The sequence below is a fragment of the Podarcis vaucheri genome (assembly GCF_965113315.1).
Source record: "Podarcis vaucheri genome assembly, chromosome: 8".
Taxonomy (NCBI): Eukaryota; Metazoa; Chordata; class Lepidosauria; order Squamata; family Lacertidae; genus Podarcis; species Podarcis vaucheri.
Window position 1 is genome coordinate 14,291,536 of NC_138766.1, and position 17,700 is coordinate 14,309,235.

Genomic DNA, 17,700 nt, shown 5'->3' on the forward strand with positions numbered 1-17,700 from the left:
ATACATCACCACTGGGAAAACCATGGCTTTTACTATACGGACCTTTGTTGGCAAGGTGATATCTCTGCTTTTTAAGATGTTGTCTAGGTTTGCCATCGCCTTTCTCCCAAGGAGCAGGCGTCTTTTAATTTCGTGACTGCTGTCACCATCTGCACTGATCATGGAGCCCAAGAAAGTAAAATCTCTCACTGCCTCCATTTCTTCCCCATCTATTTGCCAGGAGGTGATGGGACCAGTGGCCATGATCTTCGTTTTTTTGATGTTGAGCTTCAGAATTTCTTATGGACAGTGCCAATCCTGAATGTATTGGCTTCCTGACCATTACGCTCATTTGCCTTCAGGAGCCCTAAAGCTCTGATGGATTGAAACGCCTCTGGTCTATTTTGGGGGGGATCCTGCAAGGGTGTTTCCAGTTTTTACATTGGAATCCACTCTGGATCAATACTGAGTAGAATTTCAACGACAGCGAGGCGAGTCAGCTTCGAGGCCAGACAGGTCCCTCGAAGGAAACCTGAGGTAAAACAACCACGTGACCCCACAAGAAGAGGACATTTGGCCCCTTTGTGAGGTGAGGGGAAAGGTAGCCAGGCAACTATGTCGACGGGGAGGGAGGGCGGGTGGCTGAGGGACGTCGCCAGTCACTATTTTAGGGGGTGGGTGGGTGGGGGGCGGCAGAGCGCGTGTGCCCGGCTTCATCATGCGGCGGTTCCGCGAGTGACGAGGCGCGCGTCTCTCTTTGGCGCGCTTTTCCCCCCATCCCCACGCCCCTCCCCCCACCCCACCTGGGCTCGCGCCCGCCAACGGTCTCCCAACGGTTTCTCTCGCCGCCGCGTTCTGAGGCGTCAGATGCGGACGGGAGTCGCGCGCCGGCACTAAAACCTACGCGGGAGGGAGGGGTGCGCGCGCGGGGAGGAGGAGGCGGCGGCTCGGCACGCGGCCACCGCTCCCCTCGCCAGCCAGCCGGGAGGCTCGTGCCCGTGTCCCAGCCCTTCTCTCCCCTCCGCAGAGGGGGAGGGGGAGAGACTGGGCGTGCGTGGGAGGGGGGCGACACACACACACACGCACGCGCGCGTCTGTGAGGGGGGCCCCCCATGAGCAGCAACGGCGGTGGCGGCGGCGGCGGCAGCCCCGGCGAGCCGCCGGAGGGCCCCGCCCCGCGCTCGGAGGCGACGGCGGCGCCTCCTCCTCCTCCTCCGCCGGCTCCTGAGGTAACGGCCGCCGCCGGCGGAGCCGTCCGGGGCGAGAAGCCCGAGACGCGCTCGGTGTGCAGCAACAGCAGCGGGGATGGCGGCGGGGGCGGCGCCGGCCCCATCTGCAAGATCTGCTTCCAGGGCGCCGAGCAGGTGAGCGCTGAGGCGGGACGGAGGGGCGCAGAGAGAGGGCGGGGGGAGACTCCCCACACACGCCTTCGTTAAAATGACACGACGCGGGCTGAAGGGGGGGGGGGCGGGCAGGGAAGGAGGCAGCCGCGCGCACGTGGCTCTCCCACGCCGGGCCGGCGAGGGCGGCCGTCAGCACCGCGGACAGCGCCAGCCGCCGCCGTAGGGAAAGCTCGGCGGCGCCAACCAGGAAGCGGGACATCCCGCGTCTCGCTTCGCCGGGATAGTAACAGTACCGGAGCGGTGGCTGGGGCTGCGGCGGGGGGGGGGGGTGACCGCCGAGGTGATCCCGTTGACTTAGGAAACGGATCCGCCATGCCCCTTCAAGGGCTCGCTGAGAGCAGATACAGATATTTATTTATTTACTATTAAATTTGTAAGTGTGAGATCCGCAGACTTAAACGCCCCGCCCCCTTCTATGTTTAGGCGGAGCAGATGCCTAGAATTGCTTGCTTGCTTGCTTATTTATGAAAGTGAGATCCACGGACTTAACTGTCCCACCTGCTGTGGCAAGGAAGTGGAGTGGTCATGCCCCTTCTGGGTTTAGTGGGAGCAGATGCCCAAAATTGCTTGCTTGGTTATTTATTTATTAAAGTGAGATTCATGGACTTAACTGCCCCATCCACTGTGGCAAGGAAGCAGAGTGGTCATGCCCCTTCTGGGCTTGGTGGGAGCAGATACAGATATTTGTTTATTTATTTATTAAAGTGAGGTCCACGGACTTAACTGCCCCACCCACTGTGGCAAGGAAGCAAAGTGGTCATGCCTCTTCTGGGCTTGGTGGGAGAAGATACAGTGGTGTCTCGCAAGACGAAAAAATTTGTTACGCGAGTCTTTTCATCTTGCGATGTTTTTCGTCTTGCGAAGCACAGTCCGTCGCAACTGCGCCTCTTCAAGCGGCTTTAAGAAAAAAGCGCAAGACGTTTTCGTCTTGTGAAGCAAGCCCATAGGGAAATTCGTCTAGCGAAGCAACGCAAAACCGAAAAACCCTTTCGTCTAGCAAGTTTTTCGTCTTGCGGGGCACCACTGTACAAATATTTGTTTATTTATTATTAAAGTGAGATCCACGGACTTAACTGCCCCACCCGCTGTGGCAAGGAAGCGGAGTGGTCATGCCCCTTCTGGGCTTGGTGGTAGCAGATACAACTTCATAGTAAATAAACAAATATCTGCAGACTTAACTGTGCCACACACTGTGACAAGGAAGCAGAATGGACATGCCTCTTCTAGGCGTGATGGGAGCAGAAATGGATAATTGTTTTATTTATTTGCTTGCTTGTTTATAAATTTTAAGCGTGAGAGATCCTCAGACTTAACCGCTAAGTAGTCATGCCCCCACTAGGCTTGGTGGGAGCAAATATGGATAAAGTTTATTTGTTATTAAATCATAAGTATGTCGTAACTTAATTGCCAATTCCTGTGTGAGGTATTATGCAGAGAAGTTGTGTGGAACCATGTACATCTAACCAGTGTTTATAAGCAGTAGAGGCACTGGTCATTGTTAGATGTAAAAGTGCAGGTGGTAGAGAATGCGGAATACTGATGAATAGGCCAGTGGGGATAAATATGTATTTGAAAACAGAAACTAAAGCTATTTGCAAGCACAGTGGTGTATCTATCACCTACAATATTAAGTGGATGGAGCTGGGTTGTTAGAGGCTAATATGTGCTTATTACTGCAGCTCATAGATACATATAACGCCGTTTTGTAGGTAGTGTGATAACTTTTCCTTTGGAACTGTCAAACTGTAGGAAGTTACAAGGCACATGAAGGGAGGCATGATTCTCAAACCTCAACAAGCAGCCAGCACTACATCGTCAAGATTCCTGCATTGCAGGGGGTTGGACTAGATGATCCGCTTCTACCTCTACAATTCTATGATTCTTTGATTTTCCATTAATATTAGCTCTCAGTCTCATTTTTTTGCTCGCTGCCAACCTAGACTTCATATATAGGTGAATGTGTTTTTCTGGAGCCATGCAAGAGACTGAGACTTATAAGAAAGGGAAGTTGTTTTTTTAAAAAAATAAATTAAATATCAATTTCCTTCAGTCCATAGAACACTGTATGCAGTTGTATATATATAGCTCTGCACAAGGATGTATGCATGTCTCCCTGCTCAACTTCACCTATCAACAATGTGACTTGTTTCTCTACATAGTCTGGTATTAACTATCTTTCCATTCTGCTTGGTAATTTGTAGAGAAAGCAATTATCTGAATCAACAGTATGCCCTAAACCAGGATGTCATATAGTTAGAGCATTCCCAGTAGATTATGCCTAATCTAGTCTCAAAAACCTTCAAAGGCCATTTATAGGATATATATTTCCTTCCACATCCTGTCTAGTTTTGTCAAAGTGTAACCATACTCTTCTCCTCCAACTGTTAGTAAACTCTTTCCCATTTTTATATGTATTGTGACAAATACTATTTCCTCTTTATCAGTGGCATTGTTATTTTGTCACAATACCCCACTGTTGACACATTGTGTTCAACTTGTTGTTTCCAGGAACCCTAAATTAGGCTTGCCAATCAGAAGGTCGGTGGTTCAAATCCCCGCAGTGGGGTAAGCTCCTGTTGTCCGGTCCCAGCTCCTGCCAACCTAGCAGTTCGAAAGCACACCAAAGTGCAAGTAAATAAATAGGTACCACTCCTGCAGGAAGGTAAACGGCGTTTCCGTGTGCTGCTCTGCTTTCGCTAGAAGCAGCTTAGTCATGCTGGCCACATGACCTGGAAAAACTGTCTGTGGACAAACGTCGGCTCCCTCGGCCAGTAAAGCAAGATGAGCACTGCAACCCCAGAGTCATTTGCGACTGGGGTCCCTTACCTTTACCTTTTACCACCAGCCCCAGCCAGCATGGCCCAATGATCAAGTATTGTGGGAACTGGAATCCAAAACATATGGAAGGCACCAGGTTGGGGAAGGCTGTCCTAAATCATTCATAGAAATCTCAAATTGCTAGCCAAATATCCCCCAGTCATACAGTAGTTTACACTGGTCCCTACTTGTTCCATTTTTTACCTTTCCATATCTTTAATTTATCGACATAGCGCTGTATTTTGTAACTACTCTTTGAAAGGATTTCCAGACTATTAGTTCTGTATAATCCACAGTTTAATGCCTGCTGTCCCCTCTTTCTCCAAGTCATTAATAAAGAGTCAAAGCTGTCAACTTAAACAGAAAGAGCTCCGTATTCCCCCACTTGGTTCCCTTGCCTATTCTACCAAATTAGTGGTAATTCTTAAATCTGTCATTACAGCCTTAGAGCTGTCTCATCAGGTGACAATTTCCTGTGTTTGATACCTTACGGCTCACTTTGTGGTTCACTGTGCTGTTTAAATTAATGGGCCCAAAGTTTCTATGCAGTGAAAACTGATTGCAGATAGCAACAGAATTTCTTCCAAGGTTTCTGCAGTGAACGTCAAGAGACTTCCCTTCTCCAGACTACAGTAACGAGCTACTTCAACAGGATGTGATCTGTTGTGGGTGATTGTTTATCTGAATTTGTGTATTAAAGAGGCATGAACAATGTGACACATGTTTCTTTGTAAGCGGATGACAAAACTCCAACATAGTCTAATGTGATGCTCTGGAATTCTGCATTGCAGCGGTACAGAATATGTGACTATGTAAATTAGATAAGTCTAGTAATGGTTTCTTTGCATATTCTACACTTTTTGTATAGTGGCGTAATTAGTTTTACTCTTTGGAATTTGGAATTTTAAGTTTTTGTGAAGCAGTGGGAAAGAAGCTTTAGGATTCTTGGAAAGGTGTTAGGGAAAAGTTTAATTTTATACAAGAAGGGAGGCATGGACCTCCGGGAGCCAAGGAAAGAGGCTGATGAATCACTAAATGACAAAGACTTACTCAGTGAATCTAGTGATCTAAGCATATAAAAAAATCTCAAAATTTGCATTATTTTAAGATGGACATTTAGATCTGAGACTCTTGTTAAGCTGCAGGAGATATTATTAGATGCCATATTCACCATTAATGCTCACTGGTAAGCCAATTTCAGAGCTCATCATATATATTACAGGTGTGGCCTGTGCACTCTCATGACAAAAAATGCATATGCCACCAGAATAAATACAACCTTACTTTATTGCACTAAAATGATTGTGTGCACTATATAAAACACCTTAAAATATGAAGGTCCCTTGGATGTCATGCATTTTTTATTAGTACATAGAGTGCAAAAATTTCAGAAATTGCAAATGAACATTTTTGCAAATATAATACAAATAGTATTGCTCTTTGCTCAAAGAGTTAATTTGTCTATATGTTTTTCCTTTCTTTTTTGTGACCCTGGGATGGGAGAATATTGAATAATATTTCTAAAATAAACTGGTGGTCAGGGCCAAGGGAGGTTATTCCAGCTAATATTTTTTAAAAAAAAAAAAATGCCAGCAAACTGATTTTAAGAGACACTGTTCAAGGATTTGGAAGCTTAATATTATATTTATTATGACATTTAACTCTATTTGTTATTTTTCCTAGGGTGAATTGTTAAATCCCTGTCGATGTGATGGGTCAGTTCGGTATACACATCAACTTTGCCTATTGAAATGGATTAGTGAAAGAGGGTCCTGGACTTGTGAACTCTGCTGTTACAGATACCATGTTATAGCAATTAAAATGAAAAAGCCTTGTCAGGTAACATTTCAAAATTCCAATAATCATACAGACTGTATGAATACAGTAACAATTTTTTATACTTTGGTTTATTCATCATTTTATTAACTGATCTCTATTCACTGAGTCTGCATGTCCTTATCATAAGACACAGTAAATACTTCCCATTCAGTTCATCAGTGAGGAAAAATATGGTAACATCAAGCTTAGGCATTAAAGAAGTTCTTAACTTCATCATACCTTAAGAGCTGTTTAGGTTCTGCTTAAATTCGCTTGACAACATAGGATTGCTCCAGAAATTAAATTCTGCCTGGCAGTGCTTTGATAAGTGCCAAATCTCTAAATCAGTAACGTGCAAGTTGAAATGATATAGTGAAGATTATCCTGAGAAAATAAGGGCCGATTTTGCCAGATTTATGCTCCTTTACATTGTACAAGGTACAAGGGTTGATATCAGTGTGCAATATTTTTGTAGACATGGTGTTAAATGCGCCTTTGCGCATTTCTCTCATGCTGTGATTCTGATGAAAATTCCTCCACTGAAGCTGCCATTTGCACTGGGATTTCGCAAACCCAGTGTATTAATCCACTATATTGTTGGAGCCCTTACGCCTCTTCAAAGCCCAGCACAGCTCAAGGGCTGGGAGGGGTGTGCACAACAAATTTTGGTCATCCAGGGTGCCTCTGGTGGGGGGCACACGGGAAGGGGGGGAGCGCTGTTGTACAAGCAGAAGTCCTTGCACAGGGCTTCCATTGATGGAGTTCCCACCCAATGTAGATAACAAATTTTGCAATTAGAATAGAGTTGAACTAGGCAAACTATCCCCAACCCCATCCCCACTAATTCCCCTGGTGTACCACCATTTATTCCACTACACAGCACAAAACCTCCAGATAAAAACCTGGCAAACCAAAGGCTTCTATCGCCTAATAGACTTTTTTTAAAATAACAAACCTTTGCCAACACAAGAAATACAAGACAAACTAGAAGACACCCAAATGCCCTGGTTAGCACAACACCAATTACATGCCCTCTTAAACAATCCAGCAGTAAAATCAGCAGCAACTAGGCCCCTGACAACCTTCTAAAACCTCCTCCTAACAACAAAGGGACACAGTAAAGGAATGGTATCTGCAATATACAAAATACTACTCCAAAATCTCACAAACCCCCTAGACGCAATCAAAAAACAACAAAGGGACACAGTAAAGGAATGGTATCTGCAATATACAAAATACTACTCCAAAATCTCACAAACCCCCTAGACGCAATCAAAAAACAATGGAAGGATGACATAGACTATGAGATTAATCCCACTCAACGGATCAGAATGTGGTCTAAACCCTGCTTTAAATCCATATCAATGAGAAGAAAAGAACTCACTCGGAAACTCACCTACAGGTGGTACCTAACACCAAGAAAACTAGCGCTAATACGCGCAGGAACCTCACCAAAATGCTGGAGAGGGTTCACCTCCATAGGCACATACCTCCACATGTGGTGGGAGTGCCCCAAAATCCAACTATTTTGGACAACAGCCATACGAGAAATATGTAAAATAACTAAGCAAGTATTAGAAATCACCCCAGAATTGGCCCTACTAAACATCTTCCAAGAAAATAATGCCGATTTACACCACAAAGAACCCACCTACTTTCAGCAACCTGAAACACCATAACCAGACACTGGAGAGACCTGTCAGGTGTAAGCATGGACCAATGGTACCAAATAGTATGGGAAACAGCCTTATTAGAAAAACTAACCAATAAACTGAAACTGACACGGGGACAAATGGAAGAAAATGCCTTCACCCTGGTATGGCTCCCCTTTATCACATACACAGCCCAACAAGACAACGACATGAATCCACCAACAGCATACAAATCAGTATGGCTAACCTGATCCAAAACACCCACCCACCCCACTCACACATGAAAACAAAGAGCACCACAGCCAGTCACAAACAAACAACCACGCCCTAGGCCAACCCAACCTCTCTCACCACCAAAGGAACACAAGTGAATAGCAGAGAACCTGCACAAGCGACGCTGACACAAAACCCCACATATATTAAGTATAATAGAAACATCGCCACCCACCCATCTTTCCCCTCCTCGCCTTTCCCCCTCTTCTTCCTAATGTCTCAACAAATGAAACTGATCTGTAAAAAAAGGTTACTTGGGGAAGAGAGAGAGAAAGAGAGACAGACAGAGACATTACACTTTCTTTTGTAAACCAAGAAAATCTTTAATAAAAATACATTTTAAAAAAGAATAGAGCTGGACTAGAATTTTAAAAATGCATTTTTAGCCCTATTTCTAAAATTCCTAGCTTTCTTAAATTTGGAAGTTCTGATTAACCCTATAGGTTAAATCTGACAGAAAACCTGCCACTTCCTTTATTTAGTTAAATCTCTAAGACAAGGGATGGAGAAGCTTAGGTTGTGGGTTGAATTAAGCCTTTCAGGCCTATCTATCTGGCACTCAGGACAATCTCCACAGCCCCACTCCCTAGTCACACCCGCCCTCTCCCAGGCCATACCACCCCCAGCTTTGCTTTGCACCCTCTTGGACTTTTTTTGCTGGGCTGATAATCTTACTTGTTTGCCTGGATGGAGGATTCAGAAGGGTGTGAGAATGTGTGTAGAAACTAGTCTACAGAAGCTGCATTCATATTAATAGCTCTGCCTGTTACCATGTCCACTTTTGTTTCTGGCTCCAACTGCCAATGGCATATGGCTCCCAGAAGGCTGTCCAGAAGAGAATGTTTCCTACCTCTCTTCAGTGATGAATGGAGTTTCACTCACCTGGGTAGAATAGGGTACAATAATTCACTCTTCCCAATAGGCTTTGTAATATTTTATCATTTAGTATTGAAACAGTTTTTGTCTTCACTCTGTTGCTCCCAAATACATAAAGAGCTTGGCAGCTACAATGTGTAAAATGTGCAAGACATTTATTCCTGTTCATTCTACCTCTCTGCTGTAGGATGTTATCAAAGCACTTATTTTTTCAGCACCACTATCAAAACATACATATTTCCCCATACAGATTAAATTACAAACTTTTAGCACACACTTTCCCCATTACTCCCCACCCTTGTGAATTGATCTAAAGCCTTCTTTAGGGATTCTGGAAATCTCAGACTATAACCCATTGGCTGGATGGGGAAGGGGATGAGGAGATGAATGTGCTAGTTTTGCCTCATTGCCCTTTATGAGTTCAGTGGCGTAGCGTGGGGGGTGCAGGGGGGCTGGCCGCACCGGGCGCAACACCTGGGGGTTAGGGTTAGGGGGCGCAAATCCATGGGTTAGGGGGCGCAAATCCACGGGTTAGGGGGCACAAATCCACGGGTTAGGGGGCGCAAATTACTTGCCTTGCCCCGGGTGCTGACAACCCACGCTACGCCACTGCATGAGTTGAAGGGCATCTGTCTGAAGTAGGGTCCTATATCCCACAAAGAGCATACATGAGTAGGAACAGGGACCCTTCGACTTATAGAAAGCAATATGATTGGGGGCAGAGATAGCATGTTGGCTCTCATGGCAGCCCTCACATGTTGTATTACTAGATTTCCAGACCACCTAAGAGGATCAGACTGTATTATGTCTCATTCAATTTGGGAGGGGGGATGCTCTCACCCAACAGCATTCCCCTGACAAGCCATGTTTCTCTTTGTCTTGACACATAGAAATATTTAATGTCAGTAGTAATTCTCTTATTTGGCAAAGAATTTCTAGGCACAATTCCGTTAAGATCACATGATCACACGAACATTTTAGTCACATTGTCTCCCAGAGACAATGAAAGGATCTATTGTGAGACAAACAGGGTTGATCCATGCTTATTGGCTGCCAACAATTCCTCTTTCCATTATCTCAGTTGCTTACATAGGGCATAATCCATGAGGCAAGGTGAGGTGACTACATTGGGAGGGAGGATCCACAGGGGCAACAGATCCAGCCTCCAAGGAATACATTGCCTGCTGCTGCTGTTGCCACAGTGGCAGTGATAGCTGTGTTGGATCTGCATCCTCCTCAGCAGCTGCCCCCCCCCCCGTGCCAGCTCTACAGCTGCCCCTTGGTGAATAGGAGGTGCTGCTGGTCTCCTCTTGCCCCTGCTCCCAATGTAGATCTTTATTCTCCCCTTGTTCCTGATGTACATCTTCACTCACCCCTTCTTCCCTGGTGGGGAGGGGAACATTTTGTGGTTTGCCTCAGGTGCCAAAATGTCTGCGGCTGGCCCTGGTATAATCTCTAACTGAAGTAGAGAGCAATGGTGACTGTTGCCTGCTGGGAAAAAGGGGAGGTAGAGCTTGTGGTAGAGGTTGTGGAAGTTGAAACCAATTTTATTTCCAGGGAAATTTTTCTGTAACCAGAAAAACTGAAAATGACAAAAAATAGTGTGCAAGTGTTCCCATTTTCCAATATTAATCATCAGGCTAGATGTTGAAGAGCTTGGGAGAACCTAAAAGTTTGCACACTATTTTGTGATTTTGTTTTTATTTTATTGTAATAAAGGCATTGTCATAATATGGTTTCAGGATTTCTCTTATGGGCTAACACTGCTGCCATTATTTTCTACATTTAAGGTCTCCCACAACTGCATGGTTATACAGTGGTGCCTCGCAAGACGAAATTAATTTGTTCCGCGAGTTTTGTCGTCTTGCGATTTTTTTCGTCTTGCGAAGCACGGTGTCGGGAAAGTTTTGGAAAAGCTCCAAAAATCACCAAAGTCTTTAAAAACCTCAAAAAAGGCTACCACATCGCGTTCTATGAGTTGCTCCTCGAAGTCAAGTTGCAACTGTATTAACGGTGTTAAGAAAAAGGAAACAAACTTGCAAGACGTTTCCATCTTGCGAAGCAAGCCCATAGGGAAAATCGTCTTGCAAAGCAGCTCAAAAAACAAAAAACCCTTTCATCTAGCGAGTTTTTTGTCTTGTGAGGCATTCGTCTTGCGAGGTACCACTGTATACTAATACCAGTACACTAGTAAGAATAGAACAGTTCTTTTATGTATTATTCTAGCACATACTTTTTATACATTAAAAAAACCAATCTTTTAAAATTTCATTGAAGTAACATATGAAATGTTCATATGGTTATGAACTTGAGATGTAACCATTGTAGTGATGAATGTTGTTCTGTCTGTCTTTGATAAATGTGAGGAAATAGCTATAACCAAAATACCTGTAATTTGATAGCTTCTCTCACTGTGTTTTTTCCAGAGGTTTTACTAAATAGCCGAAGCTGACAAGCTTAAAAAATTATTTTGGCTGAGCATTGTTCTTTTCCTTCATCAAAAATAATGTTGGGTTCTACATTTTTAAAAGGAGCCTTTTGGAAGGATAAAATTATTTTCCACATGAGCATATGTTGGTTTTTCTTTCTCTCGCTCTTGCACAAACAACATTGTTTTATGTAGCAGGATTTCCCTGGAGACATTTTTCAAGTATAGTCATGTCCATCTATTGACTCAGCTTAAGTCAAATACCGGGTACTTTTAAAGTTTTTCTGATTTCCATGGTAGAGATAATTTTCAATCATATACCTACTTTCCTAGAATTAAGTCTCATTGAAAACAGTGGAAGTTTTTTAATCATTCTTCTTCAGTGTATAGAATTGCACTGTTAAGTACATATAAAGTTTATGCAGGAAATTAGGAATATATTTTCTCATAACTGTTAGGTGATTTCTGATTTCAACATTTTTATGTGGTTTTTATTGTATAATTCTTGTAAATGGCACTGATATTTTTATGAATAGTGATATATACGGTATATATTTTTATAAATATTAATTATAGTGTTCACATGGTTCTATATATGCACCAAATATTTAACTGTAATTTCTAAGCAGCGTGTCATTTCTGTGTGACACTCCAAGCTGTTATTTAAAATTCTTCAAGTTTAAGCAGATTTAATGAGAGGGATGGAGGAGCCTATTGCACAGGTATAATGCATCTTACATGTAAAAAGGCTCTATGAACATTTTTATGGTTGTCATAACAGACCTTCAATGTTTTTTAAACATTTTATACCTTGTTATGTCTTCTTCCTTCTAGTGGCAAAGCATTACTGTAACTCTGGTTGAGAAAGTGCAGATGATTGCTGTAATATTGGGATCACTGTTCTTAGTAGCAAGTGTAACTTGGCTTCTGTGGTCAGCCTTCAGTCCTTATGCAGTATGGCAAAGAAAGGATGTCCTTTTTCAAATCTGCTATGGAATGTATGGTTTTATGGATCTGGTGTGCATAGGTAAGGTCAAAAAAATGAAATCATTCATTTTGTTAAAGGTGATAAGAAATAATTTGGAATATGCTTTTTTCCCTTACATATATAAATGTATGCCTGTTTCTTCAGGAAATAGAAATCATACATCAACAAAGTTCTCAAGTGTAAAGTTTTTAATCAACAATAAATAAAGCAAAGATTTTAAAATTGCCCAACAGCAGTTATTTGTACACAAAGCCTGGCATATCAAAGGGATTGGGACATGACACAAGAGCATATAGGTCCAGTATTTATTACATCATCTCCACTGATTTTCAGTTTGTTTTCAAGCCCAATTCAAAGTACTGTTTTTATTCTGAATATTATAATCTTGAAGTCTCCTGCTGTTTGAACCTACCTGCTTACCCAAATAATCATTTAAGGCTCTGTTTTGTATCCCTACCCCCACTGTCTGAGGTGCGGCAGGTGGTCCCATGTGGGATTCGTTCTGTCTAAATTCCTCTTTTATTTTCAGCCATAAAGCGTCTAGGTCTCTTATTTCCTCTTGCCTTGAAGTTTTCCTCTCTATTGGTGTTCCTACTGACTTTTCCCCGTCCCTTCCCGCCATCTGCCCGGTCCGCTCCATCTTTCACCCCCTATCTTTAGTAATAGACAGACTTAACTTTCCTACAGCTCTCCTCTTAAGTAATTTTAATTATCTCGAAAAAGATTCCACTGGCCTGCTCTTTAGACAGGTCAGGCACTGTTGTTAGGTACCACCGTCTGGTGTGTTCTCTCTTCCAGTATTATATCTAAGTTATCCTCTTATATCGGCCAATCTTTCTCCCTCCCCTTTGAAAATCTCATCTTCTATTCATCGGTGAAGAGAACAGATTCCAACTTATAACAGTGACTGAATCACAACTTATAACAGTTTAGGAAGGTAGCAATGCACAGCGCTAGAACGTTTCCACCGACATGAGGGTAATTACAATTGGATATTGGGGAGGCTGTAATTAGAGAAAAAAGAGAAGAAAAAAAGGAAAGGAAAGGAGGAAAAGAGAGGGTAGAAAGGAAAAGAGAAAAAAGGATAGAGAATAAGATAAAAAGGAAAAGAAACGGGGGAGACACACAGGAAGCCAAAAACAATATGTATGGAAAATGTAAGATAGGAGTCTTTCTTTTGGTCTAATGTAAGATAGAAGTCTTTCTTTTGGTCTAACTTCAGCCACTTGTTTGGCCTAATCCAATTCTGCTTGTTACAGACAATGTTCAGACTCTTGTCTGGTTGGTATTCCTGTGGGAGCAGCCAAGACTGAAAACAAGGGGAGGAGGGTGAAAAGGGAGGGGGGGTCAGGCGTGGGGGGCAGGGGGGCAGGAGATAAGACAAGGCAGGGGTTCAAAAAACTTCCGAGTCTCTCTGCAGGACTTGGGTGGTCCACGAGGGGAGGGGAGAGAGTGGATTGGGTTCCAGATCTTCCAACAGAAATGGGGTAGGAGGCGGGGCTTCTGCTTCCCCTGGGAGAAGGTGTTCCGCAGATTAATCAAGACCAGGGAAAGCCGCAGCTTCCGTAGCAAAAGTTAAGTCCGAAACTGTAATTGGGGCCTTTAAAGTCCAAGAAAGTGTCCAAATTCCAGCATATATACTGCCAAGTGGGGATAGAGACTGGCGTATCGTATGTACGCGATTTTGCGCGAGGTTCCCCTCCCGCTGTTAGTAAATTGTGAAAACGGGCAAGAACCGAAAAACTTGAGAAAAGAAAAAAAAAAGGGGGTAGAACGAAGGGGAAGAATGAAGGTCCAAAATTGTTTTTACTCCGTTATCAAGGCTAGTGGGGGGGGGAGGGACTCGTTTCGTCCGTGCCTTAAGCTAGTCGTCTCTCCTCTCCCCCTCCCGCCTCCCCGTTTCTGATTATCGCCTCCGTTCGATCTTCTTAGTGTTCCCTTTAAATCTTTCTCAGAACTCTCCCTTAAACAGTCTATGCAATACAAAGTCTCTAAAGTTTTCTTTCCAATTAGTTACTTTTCTACTTGGTTACTTTTGCCCTGCGGAACTCCCAACGGGGGCTTTCCCTTCTTCGTTTCTACAGCGGGTGAGTAAGAGTTTCTTTGTTTCACTCTTCCGATTAAAGTCCCAGCGCCATCTTAGATCCAAAATACAGGTCGGGCTCCTTAACTTAATCTGTTAACATCCAACGCACCTTGGGCTCTGTTTTCAATTTTTCGATTCTAGCATTTATCAAACAGCACCCAGGGCAGTTGTTCTTAAAATTACGGAGATTTGTCGCCGCTTTCAGCGGGAGCACGAGGCATAGCTGCACGGGGTCCGCAGAGCTTACCGGAATGCGTCTCTCGGTCCCATCGCTCCTGAGTCCTTCCCAAAAATAGAAAAAACTCAAAAGAACTTCGGGTCCCTCCGACGCTGCTGGTTGCGCTTCCCTCAAGGGGGCGCCCCTTGAGGTTTGGGGGTCGCAGTGCCTTTGCGTTGCCCCTCTGAAACCCCGTACAGTCCGGAGAGGTCGATCAGCAACTTCTCCGCGCTCCCATACTGCTGGCGATCCAAACCAGAAGTCGGTCACTAGAGTGTTTTCAGTGGTGGTATCCAGGCTGATACTGTCCCATAAGAAACTCATTTAGTTCTCTCTTTGTTTCGTTTTTGATGCACAGTGAAAACATTGGGTTTTTTTACAAGGTGTTTGGCCTCAATGAAACTTGAACATGTCTTTGATTTTGTTGTCTGCCTGTTGCATTTTTTAAAATTTGCTTCTTATTTTGTGTGTGTGTGTGTATGTGTGCACGTGCGTGTAATCGTTTTAATTTGTTCCACTTTGTATTGTTGCTAGCCATCTTGGGGGAACTTGATGAACAGAAAGGTGGGATGCAAATAACAAATTAATAATAATGTTAGAAGTGGTTAAAAGGGCTTAATTATGGCTCAGTTGTAGCTACAGGTTTTATATTAGCACCTGCAGGGTTAGCATACTTCGCTGTTGCAGTGTCTGAGTCTCACACTGCATTAATTTATTGTATATGTACACACACAATACATGCATGTAGGCACATTGCTGGACTACATATACCAGATGGTCTAATCCAACAAGATAATTCTTAAGACAAAAAGTCACAGTTGTTTATATTTAGCTTTCTTTCTTTAAAGGCTGGCCTTTAATAAATCATATAATTATATAATTGATCAGATTTATAATGTAATTGATTAGGTTTATAATGTAAGTGCTGTGTCGCCAGCTTATACTGATTCAGCAAACAAATGAAACATTTATGGTAGTATAAGTTTAAAAATCATCATTTTCTCTTGCTCAGAACCAAAAAAAATAAAATAAAATGCCTGGATGCGTATCAGTTTATTACAACATATATAAATGGGTCCTGACCACCTGTAATTCAGCTACTTGGGTTTACCTGTGCTTTGGCTCAGGGTACTAATTCAGTTCTAATGCCACTTATTTAACAAATAAATGTGCTCGGTGTGAAGAACTGAGGGCGTGAATAATTTCTTTCTTTTACTTTCAGGACTTATTGTGCATGAAGGGGCCTCAGTTTGCAGAGTATTTAAGCGTTGGCGGGCTGTCAATCTGCACTGGGATGTATTAAATTATGATAAAGCTACAGACATAGAAGAGAGCAACCGAGGAGAATCCACAACATCTAGGACTTTGTGGTTACCACTAAATGCATTTAGAAACAGAAGTTTAGTTCATCCAACACAGTTAACCTCACCAAGATTTCAGTGTGGCTATGTTTTGTTACATCTCTTCAGTCGAATGCGACCTCAGGAGGATTCATCAGATGACAACAGCTCTGGAGAGGTGGTTATGAGAGTGACTTCAGTGTAAAAGTTATGGTCACTGTGCTACATGCACAAGAACAACGTGCCCTGACCTCTCTTGCAGTATTCTCGAATGTAGTTACAATGAATGGTGAAACCATAGCACATAAAAATATATAAACTTTTTTTAATTTATGCTTTTATATGATCAGTTGAATTGCAAATACATTTTCCTGAAAAGGGTCTCTTTCTTTTTATACCATGATTTATCACTTTTTATCTATTTGTACTCGGCATTTATAAAAATATAATTTAACAATAGCTTTAATAATGTGGAGACAAATATTTTAAACTACAGCTATTTTTGATAGTTTTAAGTGTATTTTCAAAGTTCTAAGCCATCTATAATTTTCAGGACATGTAAACAAGATTAATTGGATGGCTTACGTTTAGTATACCAATCAAATTCATCCAATGTGTTACTTCCAGTTGGGTAAAGGTATGTCTTTGATTTTTGTCTGGGGGAAATGTATAGTGCAGGGAGAGTAAAGGGAAGTGGGGGCTTGTATTCTGGATTTATCAAAAATGAAATAAAGTTTAAAGTTCATGGAAGATCTGTGCTCAAAACTGATGGGTAAAAGACAAACAGTTTTGTAAGAATGAGAATGCTGAAAATCTCTGAATTAATTCGGAAGCCTTATTTCATGTCATCTAGGTAATAAGAATACTGTTATCAATATTTAAAAATATATGTACTATGGACAATTTTTGCCAAATTAATGAAAGAAAATCAGCATTCGCTTATACACTCCATTGCAGGGTAGATTTCCAGAATTGTGTTCCGGACTTCTGATTTAGCTGGAGTGATTTGTTTCTCAGTTTCACGAGAATTAAATTCAGTTAAATTGAAAGAAGTATTTCCTCATTGTATTTGACTTCTCTTCTTCTTTGTATCTTTTTTATGTTACCTAATTCAATACATTTAAAATTTAAGATTTGGAGTCAAACTTCTCTTTCCACTAGAAAATAAGGTCGCAGAAAGACTTGCCATCACTGCAGGGGGAAAAAATACTATTTTCCCTTTGATCACAAAGAGCACCAATACAAAGCTCTTGCATCAATGGAGCTTCTATGGTACCTAGACAACTTTATCTTGTGAGACTGGAAGAAGAAAAGAGCTGAAAAAAATGATTTGTGCAAACCAGGCCTCTCATCATTTTTTGCTCACCACAATGAGGATATAGGAACCAAAAAAAAGGTTATGCTGTATTATCCTTTGGAGAGTTAGCAGTGCTTAAGTCCCATTTGAAATCAATAGTTTCAGTATGTATGGTACCCAGGCTTGAATGCATTTTTAAAATGAGCTTTTACAACCTTCTTCACATGGCTTAGACCTAGAAGGCCTATATAGTTGGGCAATTAGGTGGGAAATTTGGTGAACCAGTACATGGTACTGTATTAGTTTTTAAGGACATCAAAAAGCATACTACAGGTCTTGAATATGAGGTTTTTAGATAATGAATTAGCAAGTCACGTGGCACTAAGAGCCACTGTCAATGTGATATTCATTAAACATAACTGATGCAAATTATTGAACCTTAAAAAAACTTAGTTTCGTGTAATGACCAGTTACTGTTGCATGGGGCCTACAATCTTTTTTTATCAAAAGGCTGTTTGCTCCAGAT

General features: G+C 42.5%; 1 protein-coding gene across 1 annotated transcript; it reads left to right on the top strand.

The window, feature by feature from the left end:
• The first annotated feature begins 749 nt into the window (after positions 1–749).
• MARCHF11 (membrane associated ring-CH-type finger 11) lies at positions 750–16,210 on the top strand. The gene is made up of 4 exons (XM_082234645.1): positions 750–1,343; positions 5,883–6,038; positions 12,081–12,273; positions 15,760–16,210. The coding sequence occupies exons 1-4, from the start codon at positions 1,092–1,094 to the stop codon at positions 16,080–16,082; spliced, it is 924 nt and encodes a 307-aa protein (XP_082090771.1). The 5' UTR covers positions 750–1,091; the 3' UTR covers positions 16,083–16,210.
• Positions 16,211–17,700: the final 1,490 nt, after the last annotated feature.

Excerpts from the sequence above, each read along its gene's own strand:
- MARCHF11 (XM_082234645.1), top strand. The coding sequence starts at position 1,092 with ATGAGCAGCAACGGCGGTGGCGGCGGCGGCGGCAGCCCCGGCGAGCCG. Across the intron at positions 1,344-5,882 it reads GCTTCCAGGGCGCCGAGCAG|GGTGAATTGTTAAATCCCTG; the intron begins GTGAGCGCTGAG and ends TATTTTTCCTAG. Across the intron at positions 12,274-15,759 it reads TATGGATCTGGTGTGCATAG|GACTTATTGTGCATGAAGGG; the intron begins GTAAGGTCAAAA and ends TTTTACTTTCAG.